Genomic DNA, 23,694 nt, shown 5'->3' on the forward strand with positions numbered 1-23,694 from the left:
GGGTTTTTCCTCAGAAACTTATGCTTACATGTTATCACGAGAGGAAATATGTGTTATTTTAGATCGCGGAGCTGGGATCAAAGCAACAATGGATTCTTTGGGTCCAATGTGGCAACCACCCTATGTTCAACATAGGTACTATATTCGACACATTGCTGCTAACTATCATGGAAAGTTCAAGAAGAATGAGCGCAATTACTTGTGCGCAGGGGTATGTCAAAATGTCTAATTTTATTTCTCAATCATTTTCATTTTTTTATGAAAACTTAACATTAAGTTCTACATTTGACATTCATGTTACGAACTATTACCTGAAACATTTGAGTCAATGCTTCAAGATTTGCAAGGAAAGAACGAGCAAGGATACAATTACATCAGCCTTGTCAACAAAGAAATATGGACAAATGCATATGATGGTGGATATCGATATAGACACATGTTGGCCAACTTAGCTGAGACTATCAATTCGACATTAAAGGGCACTCCATTTACCAGTAACGACTTTGGTTTAAAACGACATTTTTATCTGGGAGCGTTTTTTGTAACACCTTTAACTCATGTATGTATCCATATATGAGTCAAAGATGTCACATCAGTCATACAAAACAAATATTGTTTGAAAATCATAAATTTTTTTAAAGTCCACTAATATAAATAAAATAAGAAAAATAACTAGTCAAGTTGATATTCGTTTAACTAAAATAAAATACGATTTAATGAAATATATTTCATATCTAATAATGTTCATTTAATAAACTAGTATATACATATATAGTTTAAATCAAAAAACAGTTCAGACATATCGAATCAGAGCTTCAAAATATAAATATGTACATGCCAACTAAGAAATATCAAAAATATTATAAAGATGTCATACTGATTCTAGTTGTTTGAACTAGATCTCAAAATATAGGATGTCTGGCCTGGCTCCTTATCCCCTATCGACTTCTCTTTACCTACGTGTGAAACAACACACACTAAGTTTTTCTACTTAGTGAGCCAACAAATAATTTAAATAAATATTTAACATATAAAATAGATGATATATAAAAATTATTAAAATAAAATACATATAACTAACAAAACATATGCTCGTAATAAGAACAATACGATAAAAATTCCATAAGTCAACTATATTGAGCCATTTCAAGTTTATACTTTTCTATTCAGATCAAATTATCACCCATTGTATTTTTAAGAGAATGTATGGTACGTGAGTCAGATAACGAGGGTGCCCGCTATATGTAAATCCACTGTCAATAACAGATAGCACCTTTAGTGCTAAACAAAAGTATAAGTACTGTAGAACACAATATCATTATACTAAATCAGAAACATATATGATAACTCATTACGTCAAAGCATCATGATTATCATAATGCATGTTTAGTGCCAAACAGATGTACATGAATGTACCAGATCATATCAGTAATCAGATAACACTCCACCTCATGGCATGCTATTGAAACACTAACCCTCATTCTTATATAGTGAGCTTATTAAAATTCATATACTATTTGCATATTAAAACAATTCATCCATATAATCGAATACAAAATTCCTATAAAACCAGATCTGGGCAATTCATACCCAAAAATATTCACATGTTAGGATATAAAATACCGAATAAAATAATTTGGATTACTCAAACCCAAAATCATATAAAAAATCATTTCATTATAAAGATATTTCATAAAATATTTCAAATTGTTTTTAATCGAAAACCTTCGAGGTTGGCTCATCGCAGGCCATCCTCATATCGAATATTAAATAAGTAAGTTGCACTCACCTGTTGCCTCACTGCACTTTAATTACTATTTTCATTGCACCCTCAAACTTAATCCTTTTCTTTTGGTTTGATTTGTTTTTGTTTTCGATCCCGATCTACACGACATAAACAATTTTGAATACAAATTAGTACTTTAAATAATATAATAGATTTGAATTTGAATAAAATTTCAAAAATACCATTTAAGCATATTCATTACAGATTCTATCATCTATTAAAAGCTAACTTGAACTTCATCAATTTAATCAACAAATTTGCCTCAATAACAACAAAGATGTGCTTACCCAATGAAAATTCATTGTTATGAGCCATATTCTCACTTAAAACCCAACACCAACAAACTTAGTCAAACAACACTCGAATACAAAAAGCTCAATCCCACAAACATCAACGCTTCTACCACTAAACATTATCTCCAATCTACTCAAACTTACCCAATCGATTCGTGATTCTCGTTTTTGATCAATATTAGTATGTTAAAAATAACGTTTCCATTGCATTTTTTTCTTCCAATCACAAAAGCTAAAATATACAATCGAAATAACCATTGCAAACGTATGTAACTGAGCAACATAAATAAAACCCCATTACTTTAGCTCAAAGAATCTCAATTGATTCCATCAATCTCACGTCAAAACAACCAAAAATAACATTTCCTTTATGAATTACATTATGGTCAAATTACTAAACAAGACCCTCTAAAAAATTTCATCCACTTTCATGCTTATCAAGCTTCCATAACACTCCTAGAACCAAAATCCAACCTTATTTCTTTGAATTCTCATTTCCCCTTCATCATCCAAAATCACAACTTTTTACCAAACCAATATCATGCAAACTCAACATCAAAATTTTGAAACCCACTAAAATAATTTTCTTAGGCTAAACTACTAATTCACCAATCCAAAATTTAACTTTTGAAAAATTTACATTTTTGGTCCTTAAACTTTTACAACTCTATATTTTAGTCTTCAAAGTTTCAAAATTTACATTCCAGTCACCAGTCTAATATTTGGGATATTACATTTTTTCCAAGCTCGGGGGACAAGCTCAAACTTGGATGCAAAACATTCATGTCTATCACCCAAGATTAGTTGCAGATCTACAAAAAAAATTACTTCATCAAATGGAATGTATGTAACAATCTTCTCTAGAACCCATGAATTACTTCGTGTCTAGAGATGTCGCGACCTCTTCAAGGAATTCAAGATAACTCATTCAGAGTTAATCTACGAGACAGGTGGTGTGATTGTGCGTTTTTCAAGCTCTGAAGTATTAATGCTCCTATATCATAGTAGTTTGCTCTCATACCCGTCAAGATTATAATCATTTTGTGGATCCCGTATACCGACTTTCAGAAGTATTTAACGTATATGAATTTGAGTTCCCCTCATAGGTAATGAGAAAGAACCTGATGAGGTTCAAAATTGGCTTCCGATTATACCATATTTGTCCTTATTAAGGGAGCTCGGTCGTCCAAAATCCATTTGAATTCATTGTGATATGGATATTAGGAAGACGTTTAGAGAAAACAAAAGTTGTGGGCATTGTAGAAACTTGTTCTTCATCCTCACTTTCATCATCATCAGGAGCAGCTACATTTTGTTGATGAGGGACAAATGGGATGTAGCACCTCCATAGAATAAGGACCCTAGAGGTGTATGACTGACTATCCCACCGCTCACAGAAAACTGTGAAAACATTGAAAAACTAACATCGATGAGTGTAAAAATTACGCCGGAGGTGTCTGTGTATGTGGTGAACCTTCACCTGCCAAATAACAAGCATATGAACCCCACGTTGAATCTACAAGCATGAAAGTATAATATCAGCCAAGAGAGGTCATAAAACCCCGCGCCGGTGGCATCTAACCTAGCTGTGGTGGCATATGAAATGGTTGCGGTGTCATTTGATATAGTTGTGGTACCATCTGAAACGAATACATAATGTATATCGGTTTAGACGGTTTCTGTTATAATGGTTCCAGTTCTATAACTGAGGATGAGTCGAAAGCGTCTGCTCTCTATCAACGAGTCGGGGATGATGATGCTGTAACGGTAGACATCTTTGTCTGCGTCAATAATACTTCTGCCTCGTGCTTCATCAAAAAGTATGAACGATTTCACTTTTATGTTGAACCACTCATAATAATCATCTGCAACAAAATAATGATCCACATAATGGGTTTTGTACGGGGAATGCATCCATATCGATCCTCCCATATCATTACTCACTCTATGTGTTTCAACAACCAGTCGACTTCTTTTTTGCCCCATCTATCGATGATATGCATATTATTGAGATTCTTTGGTACTTCTGAAATAGATTGTATTAAATCAAATTGGTGGAGCATGCAATCAGTAAGATGTCACTCGACAATAGCATAACATATTACAGGGATCACCGCCATCCAGACATCTAATGGGTCTCTCAAGTGATGTAGGATGCAAATCCTCATTTCTTTAGTAGAATAAGGAACACATTGGAACTAAAACAAATATTTATAATTTTTATCAAAATAATATTCTAATTATATAACGATAATTAAAGTAAATAATAAAATTTAAATACATATCTATGTACTAGCCTTCTGATAAATGAGTAGCTGAATTTATTCCAATTCATCTGGTAAATCCCGATGATATTTTCTTGTACTTGACCACCTATTCAATGAAAAAAATCATTATATACTCAACAAAATTATTTATATACTAATTCAGTATTGAAATTACCTCAACAATAGCAGAAAGACCAACGATTTTTTACGACTGGACATAAAAAGGGCATGCGATACCATGCCCAAGACTGGAGAAGAATGAGATATCTACCGATAGCATTTTTATAATCAGTTGCTTGACACATTTCCCTATACAGAAATGTCAAAATTACTGAGCCCCAACTGAGTGTGTCGGAAACGTGAAAATTTACGAGGTTACGTAACCACAAATAATAAACTTGGTTGCACGATTTGTCGTGCATCAAGATCCATCCTTTGAGCTGTAATATGCAAGCTCGTGCATACATTTTAACATGTTCCTTAAAGGCATCGCGATTCACATATTTAAAAGTTGTATCCAACTAATTCAATGGTATTTGATCATCGTTGAAATTAGGCGGGACACCTCCAAAATACACCTCGCACAAGGAATGCTAGTCACCATTCACTACATTAGAAATCACATCCCCATCTACAGAAAGCCCCAAATATATAGAAACATCTTCCGACGTAATAATGCACTCTCTACACGGAAGATGGAATGTGTGTGTCTCTGGTCTCCACCTCTCAACCAGTGTAGAAATAAGGTTGAGTTCAAGGTTACAATGCCCTTCATATTTCATTACGTAACCAAATCCAACCTCGACTAAATACGGCCAGACACGAGTAGGTATCTCTAACTTAACGTTACGAATGAATGGATCTAATATACGGTATCTCTCTTAATTTAATAAATAGTATACAAATTAAAATATAAACTAATACTAAAAAATTAAATAAATAAAACATTACAATAATTAAAATAACAACACAATTTAAAATTATTACCATATTGACAAAATGCCTCGAGAAATGATTCTCATCTAAACGTAGCAACATGCCTTCCATTTTATAACTGCAAAAAGTAATAAATAAATAAAATTAGTACAATAAAATTTAATAAAATAACAACACAATTTAAAATTGTTATCATATCGACAAAATGCCTCGAGATATGATTCTCATCTAAACGTAGTAGCTTGCCTTCCATTTTATTACTGCAAAAGTAATAAAAAAATTAGTACAATAAAATTTAATAAACTAATAAATTATTATAATATAATAAAAATATTTTACCTTCTTAATTGAAAGATTGATAATAGAAAGAATGAGATAATTTGATATTTGAGGGTTGTGTTGAGTGTGGTATTTCTAGGAAGAGGGGAGGGGAAAGACGAGTAGTAATCAATGTGAGAGACGTACGGTTGAGGAATTAAAGAAAATATACACGCCTTCCGTACATGTCAGAGTTTAGTGAAGGAGGGGATGGCCATCTATATCTTTCCTTACGTGGCGCCAACTAAGACATAACCCTACAAAGGCGCGATTGACGATCCTTGCTCTATTATCACCGTGTCAGAAAGAGTGCTACATCGTTAATGTTAGAGCAGAGAGTACTTACTAGTAATTATTGGGTCTAAGGGTTATATTTTAGTAAAAACGCCGAAAATAGCACTAAATAAAAGTGAGTTAACAAACTGCAATTCCCGAGGCCATTATTGTTAGTTGCGTGTTAGAAAACAAGCAGATCTGTCACCAATCGACCACGGGATATCCTTCTGCCAGTAAAACCTGTAGGGTGTTCGGCTTTGGCTCAAATGGTATCATATTCATATGTCATGAGATCGGATCTTCTGTGCCCGACCTGCAAGTTTAACTGTTCAGGTACTAAGAGATGTGGTTGATAGAGTCAAAAAAAGCTCCGATCAAGCCGTGAACCCTCGAATAAGTCTCACCGGCATCGAGACGTCAACAGCTTAACATATTGTTAAAGTCGGCTATGCTATGATGGTTAACAACACAATCAAGGGTATGGGCTTTAGCTTGTTTGTAAGGCTATGTTAATTATGGAGGTTGCTTTCCAACCTGCTTTAATGTCTAAGCATTACTTTTTTTCAAGTTGAGGGTTGGTGTCAAAATCATCATATTAACGTATATGAATTTGAGTTCCCCTCATAGGTAATGAGAAAGAACCTGATGAGGTTTAAAATTGGATTCCGATTACACCATATTTGTCCTTATTAAGGGAGCTCGGTCGTCCAAAATCCATTTGAATTCATTGTGATATGGATATTAGGAAGAGGTCTAGAGAAAACAAAAGTTGTGAGCATTGTAGAAACTTGTTCTTCATCCTCACTTTTATCATCATCAGGAGCAGCTACATTTTGTTGATAAGGGACAAATGACGATGTAGAACTTCCATAGAATAAGGACCCTGGAGGTGAATGACTGACTATCCCACCGCTCACAGAAAACTGTGAAAACATTGAAAAACTAACATCGATGAGTGTAAAAATTACGCCGGAGGTGTCTGTGTATGTGGTGAACCTTCACCTGCCAAATAACAAGCATATGAACCCCATGTTGAATCTACAAGCATGAAAGTATAATATCAGCCAAGAGGGGTCATAAAACCCCGCGGCGGTGGCATCTAACCTAGCTGCGGTGGCATATGAAATGGTTGCGGTGTCATTTGATATAGCTGTGGTACCATCTGAAACGACTACATAATGTGTATCGGTTTAGACGGTTTCTGTTGTAATGGTTCCAGTTCTATAACTGAGGATGAGCCGAAAGCGTCTGCTCTCCATCCATGAGTCGGGGGATGATGATGATGTAACGGTAGACATCTTTGTCTGCGTCGATAAGTACTTCCACCTCGTGCTTCATCAAAAAGTATGAACGATTTCACTTTTATGTTGAACCACTCATAATAATCATCTGTAACCGAATAATGATCCACATAAATGGGTTTTGTACGGGGAATGCATCCATATCGATCCTCCCATATCATTACTCACTCTATGTGTTTCAACAGCCAGTCGACTTCTTTTTTGCCCCATCTATCGATGATATGCATATTATTGAGATTCTTTGATACTTCTGAAATATATTGTATTAAATCAAATTGGTGGAGCACGCAATCAGTAAGATGTCACTCGACAATAGCATAACATATTACAGGGATCACCGCCATCCAGACATCTAATGGGTCTCTCAAGTGATGTGGGATGCAAATCCTCATTTCTTTAGTAGAATAAGGAACACATTGGAACTAAAACAAATATTTATAATTTTTATCAAAATAATATTCTAATTATATAACGATAATTAAAGTAAATAATAAAATTTAAATACATATCTATGTACTAGCCTTCTGATAAATGAGTAGCTGAATTTATTCCAATTCATCTGGTAAATCCCGATGATATTTTCTTGTACTTGACCACCTATTCAATGAAAAAAATCATTATATACTCAACAAAATTATTTATATACGAATTCAGTATTGAAATTACCTCAACAATAGCAAAAAGACCAACGATTTTTTACGACTAGACATAAAAAGGGCATGCGATACCATGCCCAAGACTGGAGAAGAATGAGATATCTACCGATAGCATTTTTTATAATCAGTTGCTTGACACATTTCCCTATACAAAAATGCCAAAATTACTGAGCCCCAACTGAGTGTGTCGAAAACGTGAAAATTTACGAGGTTACGTAACCACAAATAATAAACTTGGTTGCACGATTTGTCGTGCATCAAGATCCCTCCTTTGAGCTGTAATATGCAAGCTCGTGCATACATTTTAACATGTTCCTCAAAGGCATCGCGATTCACATATTTTAAAAGTTGTATCCAACTAATTTAACGGTATTTGACCATCGTTGAAATTAGGCGGGACACCTCCAAAATATTCCTCGCACAAGGAATGCTAGTCACCATTCACTACCTTAGAAATCACATCCCCATCTACAGGAAGCCCCAAATATATAGAAACATCTTCCGACGTAATAATGCACTCTCTACACGGAAGATGGAATGTGTGTGTCTCTGGTCTCCACCTCTCAACCAGTGTAGAAATAAGGTTGAGTTCAATGTTACAATGCCCTTCATATTTCATTACGTAACCAAATCCAACCTCGACTAAATACGTCCAGACACGAGTAGGTATCTCTAACTTAACGTTACTAATGAATGGATCTAATATATGATATCTCTCTCCTAATTTAATAAATAGTATACAAATTAAAATATAAACTAATACTAAAAAATTAAATAAATAAAACATTTACAATAATTAAAATAACAACACAATTTAAAATTGTTACCATATTGACAAAATACCTCGAGAAATGATTCTCATCTAAACGTAGCAACATGCCTTCCATTTTATAACTGCAAAAAATAATAAATAAATAAAATTAGTACAATAAAATTTAATAAATAACAACACAATTTAAAATTGTTATCATATCGACAAAATGCCTCGAGATATGATTCTCATCTAAACGTAGTAGCTTGCATTCCATTTTATTACTGCAAAAAGTAATAAAAAATTAGTACAATAAAATTTAATAAACTAATAAATTATTATAATATAATAAAAATATTTTACCTTCTTAATTGAAAGATTGATAATAGAAAGAATGAGATAATTTGAGATTTGAGGGTTGTGTTGAGTGTGGTATTTCTAGGAAGAGGGGAGAGGAAAGACGAGTAGTAATCAATGTGAGAGACGTACGGTTGAGGAATTAAAGAAAATATACGCGCCTTCCGTACGTGTCAGAGTTTAGCGAAGGAGGGGATGGCCATCTATATCTTTCCTTACGTGGCGCCAACTAAGACATAACCCTACAAAGGCGCGATTGACGATCCTTGCTCTATTATCACCGTGTCAGAAAGAGTGCTACATCGTTAATATTAGAGCAGAGAGTACTTACTAGTAATTATTGGGTCTAAGGATTATATTTTAGTAAAAACGCCGAAAATAGCACTAAATAAAAGTGAGTTAACAAACTGCAATTCCCGAGGCCATTATTGTTAGTTGCGTGTTAGAAAACAAGCAGATCTGTCACCAATCGACCACGGGATATATCCTGCCAGTAAAACCTGTAGGGTGTTCGGCTTTGGCTCAAATGGTATCATATTCATATGTCATGAGATCGGATCTTCTGTGCCCGACCTGCAAGTTTAACTGTTCAGGTACTAAGAGAGGTGGTTGATAGAGTCAAAAAAAAAGCTCCGATCAAGCCGTGAACCCTCGAATAAGTCTCACCGGCATCGAGACGTCAACAGCTTAACATATTGTTAAAGTCGGCTATGCTATGATGGTTAACAACACAATCAAGGGTATGGGCTTTAGCTTGTTTGTGAGGCTATGTTAATTATGGAGGTTGCTTTCCAACCTGCTTTAATGTCTAAGCATTACTTTTTTTCAAGTTGAGGGTTGGTGTCAAAATCATCATTTCTCTGACAAACTTCCCCTACCCCAGTTTGTGCAACGAAATGTCGAACCAGACTGAAACAAACTAGAATATGAGCTTATTGATAACAGAGGGTTAGATCTTGAGTTTCCATTGAACAACCAATGAGAATTTGACAGAAAATGATTCCCAACGACGCCACGCCTCTGTTTTCCCAACTCAAAAATTGAAAAGAAAGAGAAAAAGTGCATAAAAATATTAAGATAATTAATAATCTGTCACCATTGAGCTGAAAATTCATACATAAAACTAATAGTGCAAGTGCAAATGATGGAATGAAAAATGTAGAAATGAGCTTTTAGTTTCCAGTGCTTCAAATGTGTCATCCACCCAGAAGATTGCTTTGTTTGACATAATTGCAAGTACTCTGGCAATTGAATTAAAATTGCAATGGATTTTCTCGGCATGAAGACTCGTGAAGGCTTCGTTATGGCAACATTTGAAGGCATCAAGTTTTACCGAATTACAGGTGCTAAGCCACAAACTTCAACGTCTTTTTTCTCAGACCCGAGGAGGAACTAATTGCCCTAAAACAACGCATTGCCTCATTTAGTAAGACCCGTTGTTTTACAAATGGGGCATAAGTTCTTTTGCATCAACCACTGTTTAATGCAATCAGCATGGAAGTTGTGGCCACATTCCAGTGTCCCAAGATTTTCTCCATCATTGTATTCTTCCTGCACATTCGTAAACAATAATTTAAGGGGGTTCATAGAATCAGAAAAGAAACCACATTCGAGGAAATTCATTACCTGACAAATACAACATGGTTCTGCCTCTAACTGAGCTCTTGATGTACTAGAGTACTTTCTTTGCTTCAGACGGTTTAATATAGTTTCTTCAGTCAACCCTGTGCTCACATTACCAATGCGCTCTTCGAGAGCCAACAACTCCTGTTACCCACAAAACAATTCTAACATGAGAATTTTCACACCTGGAAAGGATATTAGATGTCAAGTATATATATAGATGTTACCTCATATGACATGTTATCAACATCGAGCCGCATATCCCTATGCCGGTCGTGAATATCAGCTACTCCAAAAACTACAGATTGATCGAGGATCATAACATCCTGCCATAAGAGCAGTATTAGAAAGAAAACACCACTGTTAGGTCAGAAGTAAATTCTCATCCGAAAACAACACTTGTCCAACATTCCATGGCCAATCTTTGTCCACAACAGCTCAAATTTGAAGAATATCTAACTACTAAACTACAGTGACAATGAACAATAAAAGGAGATGGAATATTTTTTGCATGATTCAATTAGTGAAGTACACCATAAATATCAGAAACATTACCTCTAAACGCAAGTTCTCACCCCTACGCATGAGATCCAAAACATGACGAATCTGCACCGTAACAAATTGTCAAATCTAGTTGAGGCCTTACTTTATAAAAGAACATTTAATGTTGGAAAAATATGTTGTGCACAGCTAAAACAAGACTTTACAAGGTAAACATTTACTTTTGTGTGATCAAAATAAGAATTGAAGTGACACAAACGAATGAGTGATTCATAGTACTTGTGCTGGTGCAAGCATCTTGGATAACAATGCTCAATGAAATTTCTTTCAAACAAAAGAACCTAAAAGAAAAAAAACAGCATACAAATGTTCTCCGCAATTAGCATTGCATTATCATTCAAGAAATAAAAGTTCTTCCTTCACCTATAACAGTTATTTGCTATTCCACAAAAGTTAGAATGGATGGGGCAAAAACTAATTGAGGTTCCCATTTAAAGAAAATGGCAAAAACTAACAAAATAAGTAAAAATGCAATTACAGGGCAAACCTCAGACACTAGAAGCCTGCTTCTTCCTTCAGTTGCAGCAGCTAAAGTTGGCAATGAATGGGGGACTCCAACCAAACCAGCATCTTGTCTTCCTAACCATGACAGTGGCCTAGGGTATTGCCGATGGTGGCCCTGATTAGCCACACCAGATGAAAGCAGCATCTCTTGAGTAGAAGTAGGAAGTCCTGAAGCAAGAGGAGAATGATTGACATGACCTCCAGGTTCAGCACCATGGGAAGACATCAATGATCGACGAACAAGTTCTGACAATCTTCGTGGGTATTGTTGGGATGAGGGGTTGGGATGAGGAATCCATGTGGGAGCAGATGATGCATTGGTACCAGAACTTGAGCCACCACGATATGTAGAAGCAACACTTCCAGGAACACTTGTATTTCCAGTGCCTAAACCTCGATTTGTTGGATTTCTAACCATAGTTCTCAACTCCGGTGCACGAACAATCATAGGATGATCTAATAGGTTTCTAGCCATGCTTCTGGATTGATGCCCTTCACATGGAACAGAATCTCTAACCCCAGATAAGTTAGGATTTGATGAACCACCAATTCGCGAACCAGAACCTCCATTCCACCTAAATGGTTGCACATTTCGCGGTAAATTTGGAACATGATTTACGAAATTCGGATTTTGTGCACTTGCATTATCTGACACTGGTGCAGACCTTAAATCCAGAGAATGATCAGTTGGAATAAGTCTTGATGGCTGCTGAGAAGACAAAACAAAAGACTGCCTAGCTGCATCACCTGTAGAAAACATCGGAGGAGCAATAGGTTCTTGTATACTTGAAGGATTTATTCTACGGCGAAAATTCCTATGAACACTCTCTGCAGTTGGTAAAACAATTGGTTCATGAACGCTGCCATAAACTGATCCTCTTACATCCTGTCCAAGTCTAGGGTGCACCTGTCCTGAAGGGGCAGATGTATTCACACTGCTTCCAACACTATAGCTAGAAGGAACCCCACGGCATGCACTACTTTCAGCTAGATGAAAGTTGTTAGAACTTCCACTCGATGAAGACTGTCCAACATTTCCTTCTAAAGCCTTTCTTTTGTAGGATGAACGATGACCCTCATACGAGCAACCAGGTCTGATATCATTATCACCCATGGCATACCCATCACTTCCAGAAGAACGTGGAAAAGATTCGGGACCGGCAATAGTTGACATCCGCTCATTTTCAGACCCACTAGGCTTATATAGATTAGACTGTTCTGTAACTTGACAGCTATCATCATCATTATCCATTAAGCTTGCATTTAAGTTGATATCCTGGGGAACTGTACTAGAACAGGAACTTTGGCCAAAAAGAGTTTTTTGTTCATACTGCTGCTCTTCTAACCTAGGACCAGCACTTGCAGAAGCGTTCATGGAAGATGACCGCCCATGGTTTGTTTTCAGCTCATTATGGCTTACCTCATTCTGTGCACCACTTGAGCTAGACTCTCCCAAGCTCCATCGACCCAGTTCCTGCTCCTCTCGAGCAATAGAGTTCCCATGTCCAATATTCATGTTATTAGTAGAAAGCAGACAATCAGACAGTCTGCTTTCAGTGGGATTTCGGATATTATTCCAGCATACTTGCTGTTCTATTGCAGCATTACTTGATGAAGACCCATGGTCTAATAAGGTTTCAGGCAAGGAACCAACAGTACCCTTTTGGCCCTGCATTAGGCCTTCTATGAACTTCCGAGTAAATGATTGTGAAGTCCTGAACAAATTAAAACACAAATCTTAAGCCACCAATAGAAAGATAAGCAGGCATTGAACATGATTTAGAGAATATTTGATAATAAAAATACACAAAAATATTATAATAAGTTTCAATCTTCCCGTATTACTAACAGAAATTGTAAGTCAGGTATGAACTAGGTTTCCTTATAGTGACATTTTCCACTTCATACATCAGGAAACCAATTGTTGCAGATAAATTATTCACTTGGGTTAGCAATGTCATTCAAATATTGCTTGAAATCTTCAACAATGCATTGTTCGACAGTACAAGCATGTTTTCCAAAAACACAGAAGAAACAAATGACACAAACAGAGAACATCAAAGGCAAGCAGCTGCATCTAAAATCTAATAGAAATAATAGGACACTATGAGGCTGAAGAAGTAAAGCAGTATCCAGAAGTTACAAGCAAATGCAGCGATAGGGAGAAGAACAAGCACTAACTAATTAAGACAATCGGTCTCTCAACCTGCAACCAGTAGTAACTGTAGTATACGGTAACGACAATGCAACCAAATCAACAGAGAGACATAATGGTCCAGTGCGGAATAGCATCAACAAAGAACAAATTTTCCGCTAGCAGCAGCAAAGTAACAAAACCAGACAAATCCTAATCTGAAGTGATCCCAAATTTAATCAACACAGGATATCTAGGCATTTCTATACATCATAAAAGTTTGAAACCACCATCCTAGACTTGGACAACAAAACAATGAACCAAAGGGCACTAAGCAACTAAATCTGGAAATTACAAAGCATTCAAGGGGGATCCAAAATCAAACAATAATGGGCATCCACTAGCAGCATATATCGAGATGTAGACCAAAACGAAAAAACACAATAAGATGGGTTAAACATTCCAGGCTTCACCATACAAAAGAGGCAAGAACATACAAAGAAACCTAAACTGAACGCATAAACAAGTCATTCCAGCTGTAGTTATTTCTCTATAGTTTTCCCTCAAGAGTCAGCACCCCACCGTTCCTACCCCAACCCAAAGCCACCATACAACAGAAAGCAAGCAAAGAAAAAAGACAGAAAACAACAAAATCTAACACAACCGCAAAATGCAATAGAGAATCTAAGGTCAAAGATGGCAACTATAAGAACCATCTCTCTACAATCAGCTATTACGAGAGACGGCCTCAATTATAAAGAAACCCAGTAAAAATACAGCAAAAGGATAGACTTCAAACAGGTAAGACCTCGATATATGCAAATTTTGAAAAATGAAAAGAAAGGCATCAAAATAAAAACTTTCGGAGGAAAAAGGCACCCTTTAAGCCAAAACCAATAAATTGAACAAACAAAAACCCAGAGACCATATTGTCCATATCTAATCTGATCATCAACCGATCAAGCAGAAGAACAAACAACACGAAAATACAACCAAATAGCTTACCAAACGTGAAGAAATTAAAGACCTTGCTCGATCTAAAGAATATAAACAAGAAAACAAAGGATGAGAAGGGGGGAAGATAAAAGAGGCTGTCTTAAAGCTATCCCTTCTCAAGAAAGGAAAGAGAGAAGAAAACAAAGGAAAACCAGAACTTGAGCAATGGGAGGAAGAGAGAGGGCCTGTGAAAGATAAAATGAAATACTCTAAACAAGAAACAAAGAGATAGATTAACCTGTAATTTACCAAATAACCCTGCAGAAAGAGAGACGGACAAAAAAGAAAATGGAGTAATGGTCATAAGAGCAGTTTCCAAACATATGCTTAAACAAACAACAACAATAACTATGCGAAGCTGTCCTCTTGGGCCGCTCACCGAATAGCTTTCATGTCTTCATCTTTGATCTCTCTTTTCCTTGAAAAGACCTTTTTTCCCCCTCTTTCCCATTCTCTCTATATGAAAAAATAAATAAAAAATAATCCTTTTCACCTCACACCTTCTCTATCTCTAAAACCAAATGTATAAATGGAAATTAAATAATAATATAATTAAGACACGTCTCCCATTCCAATGCGGTCCGTAGCAAAGCCCCACAAACACTAAACGATCTCTGTTTGTTTTGTTACCATCTCGTTCACGCCAAGTACCTGGCTGCCCGCCTTCCCCACCCTTCAGGCTCTTGGAGTCTTTTTTTAACTCTTTAAATCCTCCACATGCAATTTCTCTCTCTCCCTTTCCTTTTATGAGGAGCCAGCCTTGTCCACCTTTCTTTTTTTACCCAATAATATTCCGATTTAAAAGACTAATGGTTTTCCAAAATACATGAACATGACAGGTAAAAATGTTACTCTGCTAAATATAAACGTGGCTTTGGTATATAGTATTTATAGAGAATTGTCCCCACTTGAATGACTTGATTTCTTGCCTTTTTTTCCACCCCTAAAAGCTTAAAAGTTTTGATTGCTTTTAGAATTATAACCAACCATAAATGGAATTTGTTTCTTTTTCTTAAAAAAAAAATCTGTAGATGAGATTTGGGAAGAAAGAAAGAAAATTATGCAGTATGTTGTGATGGGGTAAGAACTTGAATTCTGTGTCCTGTAGTTGTAGGTGGAATGTATCAAATGGAGAAATGCAGTTGCAGTGAATGCACGGCAAATATAATTGCTTAGCTTAAAAGAGGTGTGAGTACAATGACCCCAAAAGTTCCCTCCCTCTCCCTACCAATGAGTAGTTATGCAGGTTTCTTGATCCCTCCTTTTATTATTTCGTCCTTGCCTTGCCTTGCCTTTCATATTTCAATCGTGGGAGGACTCTTTCCTCTTACCTTCTACTGCTTGCCTACCTTTTTTTATTTGATTTTTTTCCTTCTTTCAAACCATTCAAAGGTGATTGCTTTGGTTCACTTCGCTGAGTTTTTTTTTCTTCAACAAATGTGTCCATTTGGACGTATGGGTTGAGCTTATACAACCACATTCGGTAACTTTTCTTTGAAAATTTTAATTAATTACATAAGAATTGACGATTCTCCATTTTCCAAAGAGAATATTATAAACGTAGCATTTGCTTTAGAGAGTGGTAGAGAGAGAGAGAGAAATCTACCACCTTACATATGATGCCAACGCATGAGATTGGACATTATGCACTAATTCCAAAAAGGAAAAATAAAATAACACTTGGAGATAGATAAATGAGGGAAGGAGATTTGAAATTAAAGAGACATTTTATTAAAGAGACATGCTTGCAAGTTGGGATTGGAATTATATATATGTATTTTCATCATTTGTGTTTTCCATGAGTGTTTATACTGCATGGATATCAACAGTTATGCCTTGTGGTATTTTTATTTCATACACAATAAGTATCCTATACTTGTTTTTTTCATTGTAATTACAATGATGGGATGGTAATAATTCTTTGAAGGAAAGGTTAAGCAGTGAACGATGGGGCTAGGTGTTGGCAATCATGTGAGATTTAAACCCTAGACCATTTTTTATCTTTAAAGCCTGTTTGTTTCAGAATGGTGGGAGGTGGGAGTGAATGATTCACTTATCAATTCATTGAAAATCAGTAAAGCTTATGAATTATTATGACCCAATTGTATTCCTATTTTCCTTTTTTTTTTAAAATTTTGGACCTATAAACTACACAAAAGGACCAAGTGACCCTCCCCTAGGAGCAGGCATTAGCATATGGGAGAGGTGGTGGATGTCTTGAATGCAGTGATTTCCAACTTGCAAATGCCAATCCCGAGTGTTTACCAACAAACTTAAATCCAGATGGGACGAACGCATTGGCTTGGATTAACCACATAATGGACCTGCACGAACCCAGCTCCTTGTTTTCTATTGCTGCGGCTTCAGACATGACACTAGTAGCAGCACTATATCAAAGCTTTCAAGCAACTAATGATGTTACAGCAAACCAAAAATTTAAAACAGATTCATCATAATTTATTTAGATTCAATCGTTCAATTTATCTACAACAGCAGGAGGTTTCAAAGTAGATTTACAAACAGTTATAGATAGAATTGCTTTACCAGGGTGACCATTCGGATGTTTTTCAGGAAATCCGCATTGTTATACAGTTTTGAGGACTCCATCAATGAGAGTTCAGAAACACAATATAGAACAGGCTAGGAAAAGAAAAACAAACGTGGAGGCATTTGAGAACTGAGTGGGCAAAATGTTTCAACCCACCATCACGAGAGAAATAGAAAGAACTTTGAAGCCAGGTGGAAGCACCTGACGTTAAAATTTGTCGGCGACTCATCCAATGTGCCACACGATTAATTCTTCTGAAACATAGCTTCTTGGTAAATTCTTCTCAAGTAATATTCCTGATCATGGTGAGCCAATAGATAAATTTACTAAAAACGTTCATGAATGTTATTGATCCAAGGATTTGAGATAAAAGAGAACAAAAATGACCTTACGAGGTGAGTGAACCACCACCCATCAGATTTCTCTCTATTCAGATTTGAAGAACATTTCTTGTTTCCAATAAGATTCTTCAACATATAAATCATTCTCTTGATATTTCTGAAGGTAACTGTTCCTATTCTCTTTATGGTACATATGATGTACAATCATCAACTGAGATCTTCCATCTCTATAAAATCTTCTTCTATAATTGACAGTAACTTATTGGTAGTTAGCCAAGATCCCACCTGCATAACAGCCATTGCACAGAAAAATTAATTCAACTTTAGGAAAGAATGCATCGTCTAATAAATGCTTCATGTGATAAACGTTTAGGCATGCTTAACATTTGTGGAGTTAAAGGCTTCACATGGTGAAAAATTTATTATACATGTACAACAAAGAAATATGGGCAGAACAGAGATTATATATTTTGTAATGTGAAGAACTCAAAAGATTGGGTGAGTAACATTCTTTTTAATGCTCAACCATAACTCAAGGAAAGAGACAAGTGTGTTGGCAACAATTACTCTATAATCATGAATATGTATTACCATTGGCAAGACAGATTGAAAAGGGTTACATCATATAAAGTTCTGCAATTTAATTGTTATGAAAAGAACTGACGGCTTATTGGTACATGCATGACAAAAATTGTAGTTATTTGAAAAACATAAAAGCTTTGTTAGAAAAGGGAAAACACAAAAGCCATGTTTGGTATCACAAACAAAGTATGTACTAAACTGAAAAGAAATTGCCACAATGTGACTTCCATGACAAAAGAAAGGAACATGCTCAATCTAGATTACCAAATCATTGGTCGGATCTGGTGGAATGCCTGAAGGAAACTCAAAACTAGCAACAGAAACAGGTCTAGTTGCTATTGGGTCGTCTAGCTCTTTATTGAAGTCATCGCCATTGGTTTCAACTTCAAGAATGTCAGGCCTAAGAAATTCATCCTGCTGATTACTAATGTGAGGTATGGCAGAAACAGTATCTTCTGCACAACTAAAAACATTCTATGATACGCTATTTCTAGCACGAGATTTGACAAATACTTGGCATAGCACAAAAGTAGCCTGAAGATGGTAGAGACATCACTTTCATGGAGGTAACAGTCCCAGACCCTCCCCACCAATGAAGCCAATCTCACAAAACACAAGCATATTTGATTATGGAAAAGCTCATATTTTGTAAAAAGTAGGTGCACAAAAGCGAGAACTTACTAAGATTTCACTACAACATTTGCGGAAATTTACTTGATTGAGGGCTCGGAATATTCCAATCTACACAGGTTGGTTCTACTACAAGTGACAAAGAAAAACAACAATGAAATCATTCTGATGTGGCTCTTTAGAAACCAAATCCTTTTGCACATATTTGCCTCAGATCATAAGGCACAAGTGATTACTACAATGAACAATTAACGTACTGAACCCATGGTGAGCCACGTACAACCAAGTGGGAGCACAATTAACATACTGAAGTTTTGGAAAACATGAAGTTAGTATAGAAATTCCATATGTCCAACAGCAAGTGTCGGGTGAAAGAAGTCACAGTCAATTTAAGCATCAAAAAAGGGTAGGGGCTATGTGGAAAACATGAAGTTAGTATAGAAATTCCATATGTCCAACATAGCTTCTTGATAAATTCTTCTCAAGTAATATTCCTGATCATGGTGAGCCAATAGATAAATTTACTAAAAACGTTCATGAATGTTATTGATCCAAGGATTTGAGATAAAAGAGAACAAAAATGACCTTACGAGGTGAGTGAACCACCTCCCATCAGATTTCTCTCTATTCAGATTTGAAGAACATTTCTTGTTTCCAAAAAGATTCTTCAACATATAAATCATTCTCTTGATATTTCTGAAGGTAACTGTTCCTATTCTCTTTATGGTACATATGATGTACAATCATCAACTGAGATCTTCCATCTCTATAAAATCTTCTTCTATAATTGACAGTAACTTATCGGTAGTTAGCCAAGATCCCACCTGCATAAAAGCCATTGCACAGAAAAAGTAATTCAACTTTAGGAAAGAATGCATCGTCTAATAAATGCTTCATGTGATAAACGTTTAGGCATGCTTAACATTTGTGGAGTTAAAGGCTTCACATGGTGAAAAATTTATTATACATGTACAACAAAGAAATATGGGCAGAACAGAGATTATATATTTTGTAATGTGAAGAACTCAAAAGATTGGGTGAGTAACATTCTTTTTAATGCTCAACCATAACTCAAGGAAAGAGACAAGTGTGTTGGCAACAATTACTCTATAATCATGAATATGTATTACCATTGGCAAGACAGATTGAAAAGGCTTACATCATATAAAGTTCTGCAATTTAATTGTTATGAAAAGAACTGACGGCTTATTGGTACATGCATGACAAAAATTGTAGTTATTTGAAAAACATAAAAGCTTTGTTAGAAAAGGGAAAACACAAAAGCCATGTTTGGTATCACAAACAAAAGTATGTACTAAACTGAAAAGAAATTGCCACAATGTGACTTCCATGACAAAAGAAAGGAACATGCTCAATCTAGATTACCAAATCATTGGTCGGATCTGGTGGAATGCCTGAAGGAAACTCAAAACTAGCAACAGAAACAGGTCTAGTTGCTATTGGGTCGTCTAGCTCTTTATTGAAGTCATCGCCATTGGTTTCAACTTCAAGAATGTCAGGCCTAAGAAATTCATCCTGCTGATTACTAATGTGAGGTATGGCAGAAACAGTATCTTCTGCACAACTAAAAACATTCTATGATACGCTATTTCTAGCACGAGATTTGACAAATACTTGGCATAGCACAAAAGTAGCCTGAAGATGGTAGAGACATCACTTTCATGGAGGTAACAGTCCCAGACCCTCCCCACCAATGAAGCTAATCTCACAAAATACAAGCATATTTGATTATGGCAAAGCTCATATTTTGTAAAAAGTAGGTGCACAAAAGCGAGAACTTACTAAGATTTCACTACAACATTTGCGGAAATTTACTTGATTGAGGGCTCGGAATATTCCAATCTACACAGGTTGGTTCTACTACAAGTGACAAAGAAAAACAACAATGAAATCATTCTGATGTGGCTCTTTAGAAACCAAATCCTTTTGCACATATTTGCCTCACCAACAGATCATAAGGCACAAGTGATTACTACAATGAACAATTAACGTACTGAACCCATGGTGAGCCACGTACAACCAAGTGGGAGCACAATTAACATACTGAAGTTTTGGAAAACATGAAGTTAGTATAGAAATTGCATATGTCCAACAGCAAGTGTCGGGTGAAAGAAGTCACAGTCAATTTAAGCATCAAAAAAGGGTAGGGGCTATGTGGTTTTAGAGCACTAAAATGATATGCAATAAAATACAAACTAAAACAACAAAACGAGGATGCTTTTGTTGGAGAGGACAATTAAATCTGCAATAGATACAAAACTTATAAGCTACAATTTATCACTACCTACCAAACAGCAATAACAAAAAGTAATTCCTCAACATACTAACCATATAAAAACTTCCATTCAGAGGAATAAGATTAAAGAAACAAACAAATCTATTTTATATTTACCTTGGGATGGTGAAGAAGTGCATATTAATACATAATCCAAGGAATCCTAACAGCAGCCTTGACTGAATTAACCTCATAAAATACAAATTTAGTTCTAGTTCCCAATGCTACATTTCCTCCATCAAACACATTCCTAACTTTTCCTATTTTCCACCAAAACCCTCCATTTGCCCTTCTTCTCCTTCACTCTCCGTATAACAATACCAGTGCCTTTCCCTCCCCCGATAAACGTGCACAAAGCACGCGCCCTCCGGCAAATCAGACGGCTCGTAATCATACAAATTAAGTTCACAGATCAAATCGTATCCGTACGCATCAGCAGGATCGGCGGCGTGGGAAATGATTTTCCCAGTCAGATGTTTTAGAAGCTCCTCGTCAGAAGGGTAAAATCTACAACCAGGTGGAAGATGAAATAACGAACTTGTTGTGGATGACCCTCCTCCTCCTCCTCCTATGGGAAACTTGGAATCTTGACAGTTAAACATTTTGTCGAATCGGAAAAAGAAACGATTTTTCCTAAGTCGATTTTACAGAACAAGAAAACAAGAGAAGGACTTGGATTTGGATGGGTTTAGGGGCTTTGTAGTAAGAAACACAAACATGAAAGCGTCCACCTGAAGTCTCCCTTCAAGCGAGTATGTCAGTATCCTATTCATGCAGTTAAACAATATGTTAAATCTGTCCTCGCTAAACAATTGTTTTTCCTTTATTTTTATATTTCGTTTTTGCAGATTTATTTGTTTGCAAAAGTAAGGGAAATTTTCATTGGTTGTCATGCGTGAAATCAGTGACTGTGGAAATGGAAAAATTACCATGAGATCGACCTTTTTAGTCGTTAGATTCGATGGCAGTTGAAGGAGATTCGGTTTTTTAAGGGTAAATTATACAAATGGTCATTAATATTTGAGTAAATTTTCGTTTTCCCCACTGCAGTTTCAAAAGTAACACATTGATACTAACGTTATCGATTTGTAACAAATTGATCACTCGGGTGACAGAAAGCTGAGCTGGACCGTTGACCGTTCACTAATGATCAAAACGCCTTCTTCTTCATCCTTTGAAACATGTAAAATGCCAAAACTCCTTACCGGAACTTCATCCCTGTAGTCAAAATGAAACTCCTCCACTAATGCGTTCCCCATATCTAGTTCCTTTTTGTTTATCTTTTTAATTTTTGGGTATCACCAAATGAAGTACAGAAATTTTCTGAAGAGAGTAGAAAAAAAAAAGAACCTAAGGGATCGTTGCAGATGTAGCTGCTAGTGATGTTAGTGAAGAAGATATGTACGAGACATGTTTAGTGTTGTGAAATCAAGGTTTACCAAATGCCTGGGGCAGGGGTAATTTTTGAACCTTTAGTCTTCATGTTTAAGTTGTTTGTTTGCCTTTGGGAAATATTTTGCCAAGTTTCGTAATTTTGTTTCTTGAGAGAAGTACCAGTGCTGCCTGTATATCGAGCTTGATTGATTTGTATATATTCCTACATATAGGATTAGAAAGAAGGCATGTAGGTTATAGAAGTTATTGTATGAGAAGACTGAATGCATGCTAATGCCCTCTGAATGTAAATTTTTGGGAGAAAAAAAGTGATAAATGATCAAGTTTATTTACTCTGGTTTGTTGCTTTGCAAGTAGATAAAAGGAGGCCAATTTATTTACTAAGATATGTATGTAAATTATGTTTAATGTTTGCATAATTATGATGGCTGGAATGATAATAAAGTGGGTGTTTTGTGCTAGCCTATCTGGTGCATTCGGTTTATTACTTCTTCCATGTTTGTGATTTTTCAAAATCTATCGGGTCCGTCATCTACCAAATCTGGTTTGGTTTTTAATGGTTTTGGCGTTTTGCAGGATGAAGAAGGCAGTGACAGTTACAGCGACAACGACAACGGCGAGCAAAGATGAAGAAGAATGGATTCTGGTCTGGATTGACTATTAATGACTGGTCAACGAGCCAGGTAAGCGATGAACGTTTCAGCTCAATTTTCCGTCACCCATGTTAATGACTATTAATATTCAGAGATTAATTTGTTACAAATTGATAACGTTAGTTATTAATTTATTACTTTTGAAATTTCAGTAGGAAAAACAAAAACTTCCTTGAACAATAATAATTATTTTTGTAGTTTATGCTTTTTTTTAATTAGAAAATTGTACACAAGTTCTACTAGTAACGGTAGTTAGATGCAACAATTGAATACGAGGCTGAATAGTAAAGCGTATACTACGTCCCTCCCTAACACGTGACTAGTAAAACAACATTAGCGCCTATTTGACAGTGGTGGACGATAAATCGTATGCCATCTGAGTGAATCGGGTATACCGCTCCGGATCGAAATTTATCATTGGCGAGGGCGTTTTAAAAGGTACAATGAGTGAAAAAGTTAAGAGAAAATAACCTCAGTGACAAAAATGTCT

The 23,694-nt window shown here is 36.0% G+C and overlaps 1 protein-coding gene across 5 annotated transcripts; it reads right to left on the minus strand.

The window, feature by feature from the left end:
* Nucleotides 1-10,006: 10,006 nt before the first annotated feature.
* On the minus strand, nucleotides 10,007-15,593 carry LOC120191052 (probable E3 ubiquitin-protein ligase RHG1A). 5 transcript variants are annotated; one of them, XM_039194058.1, is made up of 7 exons: nucleotides 15,139-15,593; nucleotides 15,009-15,017; nucleotides 11,613-13,344; nucleotides 11,120-11,170; nucleotides 10,792-10,890; nucleotides 10,568-10,708; nucleotides 10,007-10,492 (listed from the first exon to the last, which is right to left on the minus strand). In XM_039194058.1, the coding sequence occupies exons 1-7, from the start codon at nucleotides 15,150-15,152 to the stop codon at nucleotides 10,361-10,363; spliced, it is 2,178 nt and encodes a 725-aa protein (XP_039049989.1). In that variant the 5' UTR covers nucleotides 15,153-15,593; the 3' UTR covers nucleotides 10,007-10,360. The 5 variants fall into 5 exon arrangements, with proteins under 5 accessions (XP_039049989.1, XP_039049991.1, XP_039049988.1 ...); XM_039194060.1 differs by having other exon boundaries at nucleotides 14,998-15,017; nucleotides 15,139-15,592; XM_039194057.1 differs by lacking the exon at nucleotides 15,009-15,017 and having other exon boundaries at nucleotides 15,139-15,215; nucleotides 15,390-15,407.
* Nucleotides 15,594-23,694: the final 8,101 nt, after the last annotated feature.

The sequence above is a fragment of the Hibiscus syriacus genome, unplaced genomic scaffold (genome assembly GCF_006381635.1).
Source record: "Hibiscus syriacus cultivar Baekdansim isolate YM2019G1 unplaced genomic scaffold, ASM638163v2 tig00116964_pilon, whole genome shotgun sequence".
Taxonomy (NCBI): domain Eukaryota; kingdom Viridiplantae; phylum Streptophyta; class Magnoliopsida; order Malvales; family Malvaceae; genus Hibiscus; species Hibiscus syriacus.

Coding starts and splice junctions, on each gene's coding strand:
- LOC120191052 (XM_039194057.1), bottom strand. Junction 13,345..15,138: donor GAAGACATGAAAGCTATTCG/GTGAGCGGCCCA, acceptor TAATTTGTTCAG/GACTTCACAATCATTTACTC. Junction 10,493..10,567: donor AACCATGTTGTATTTGTCAG/GTAATGAATTTC, acceptor ACGAATGTGCAG/GAAGAATACAATGATGGAGA.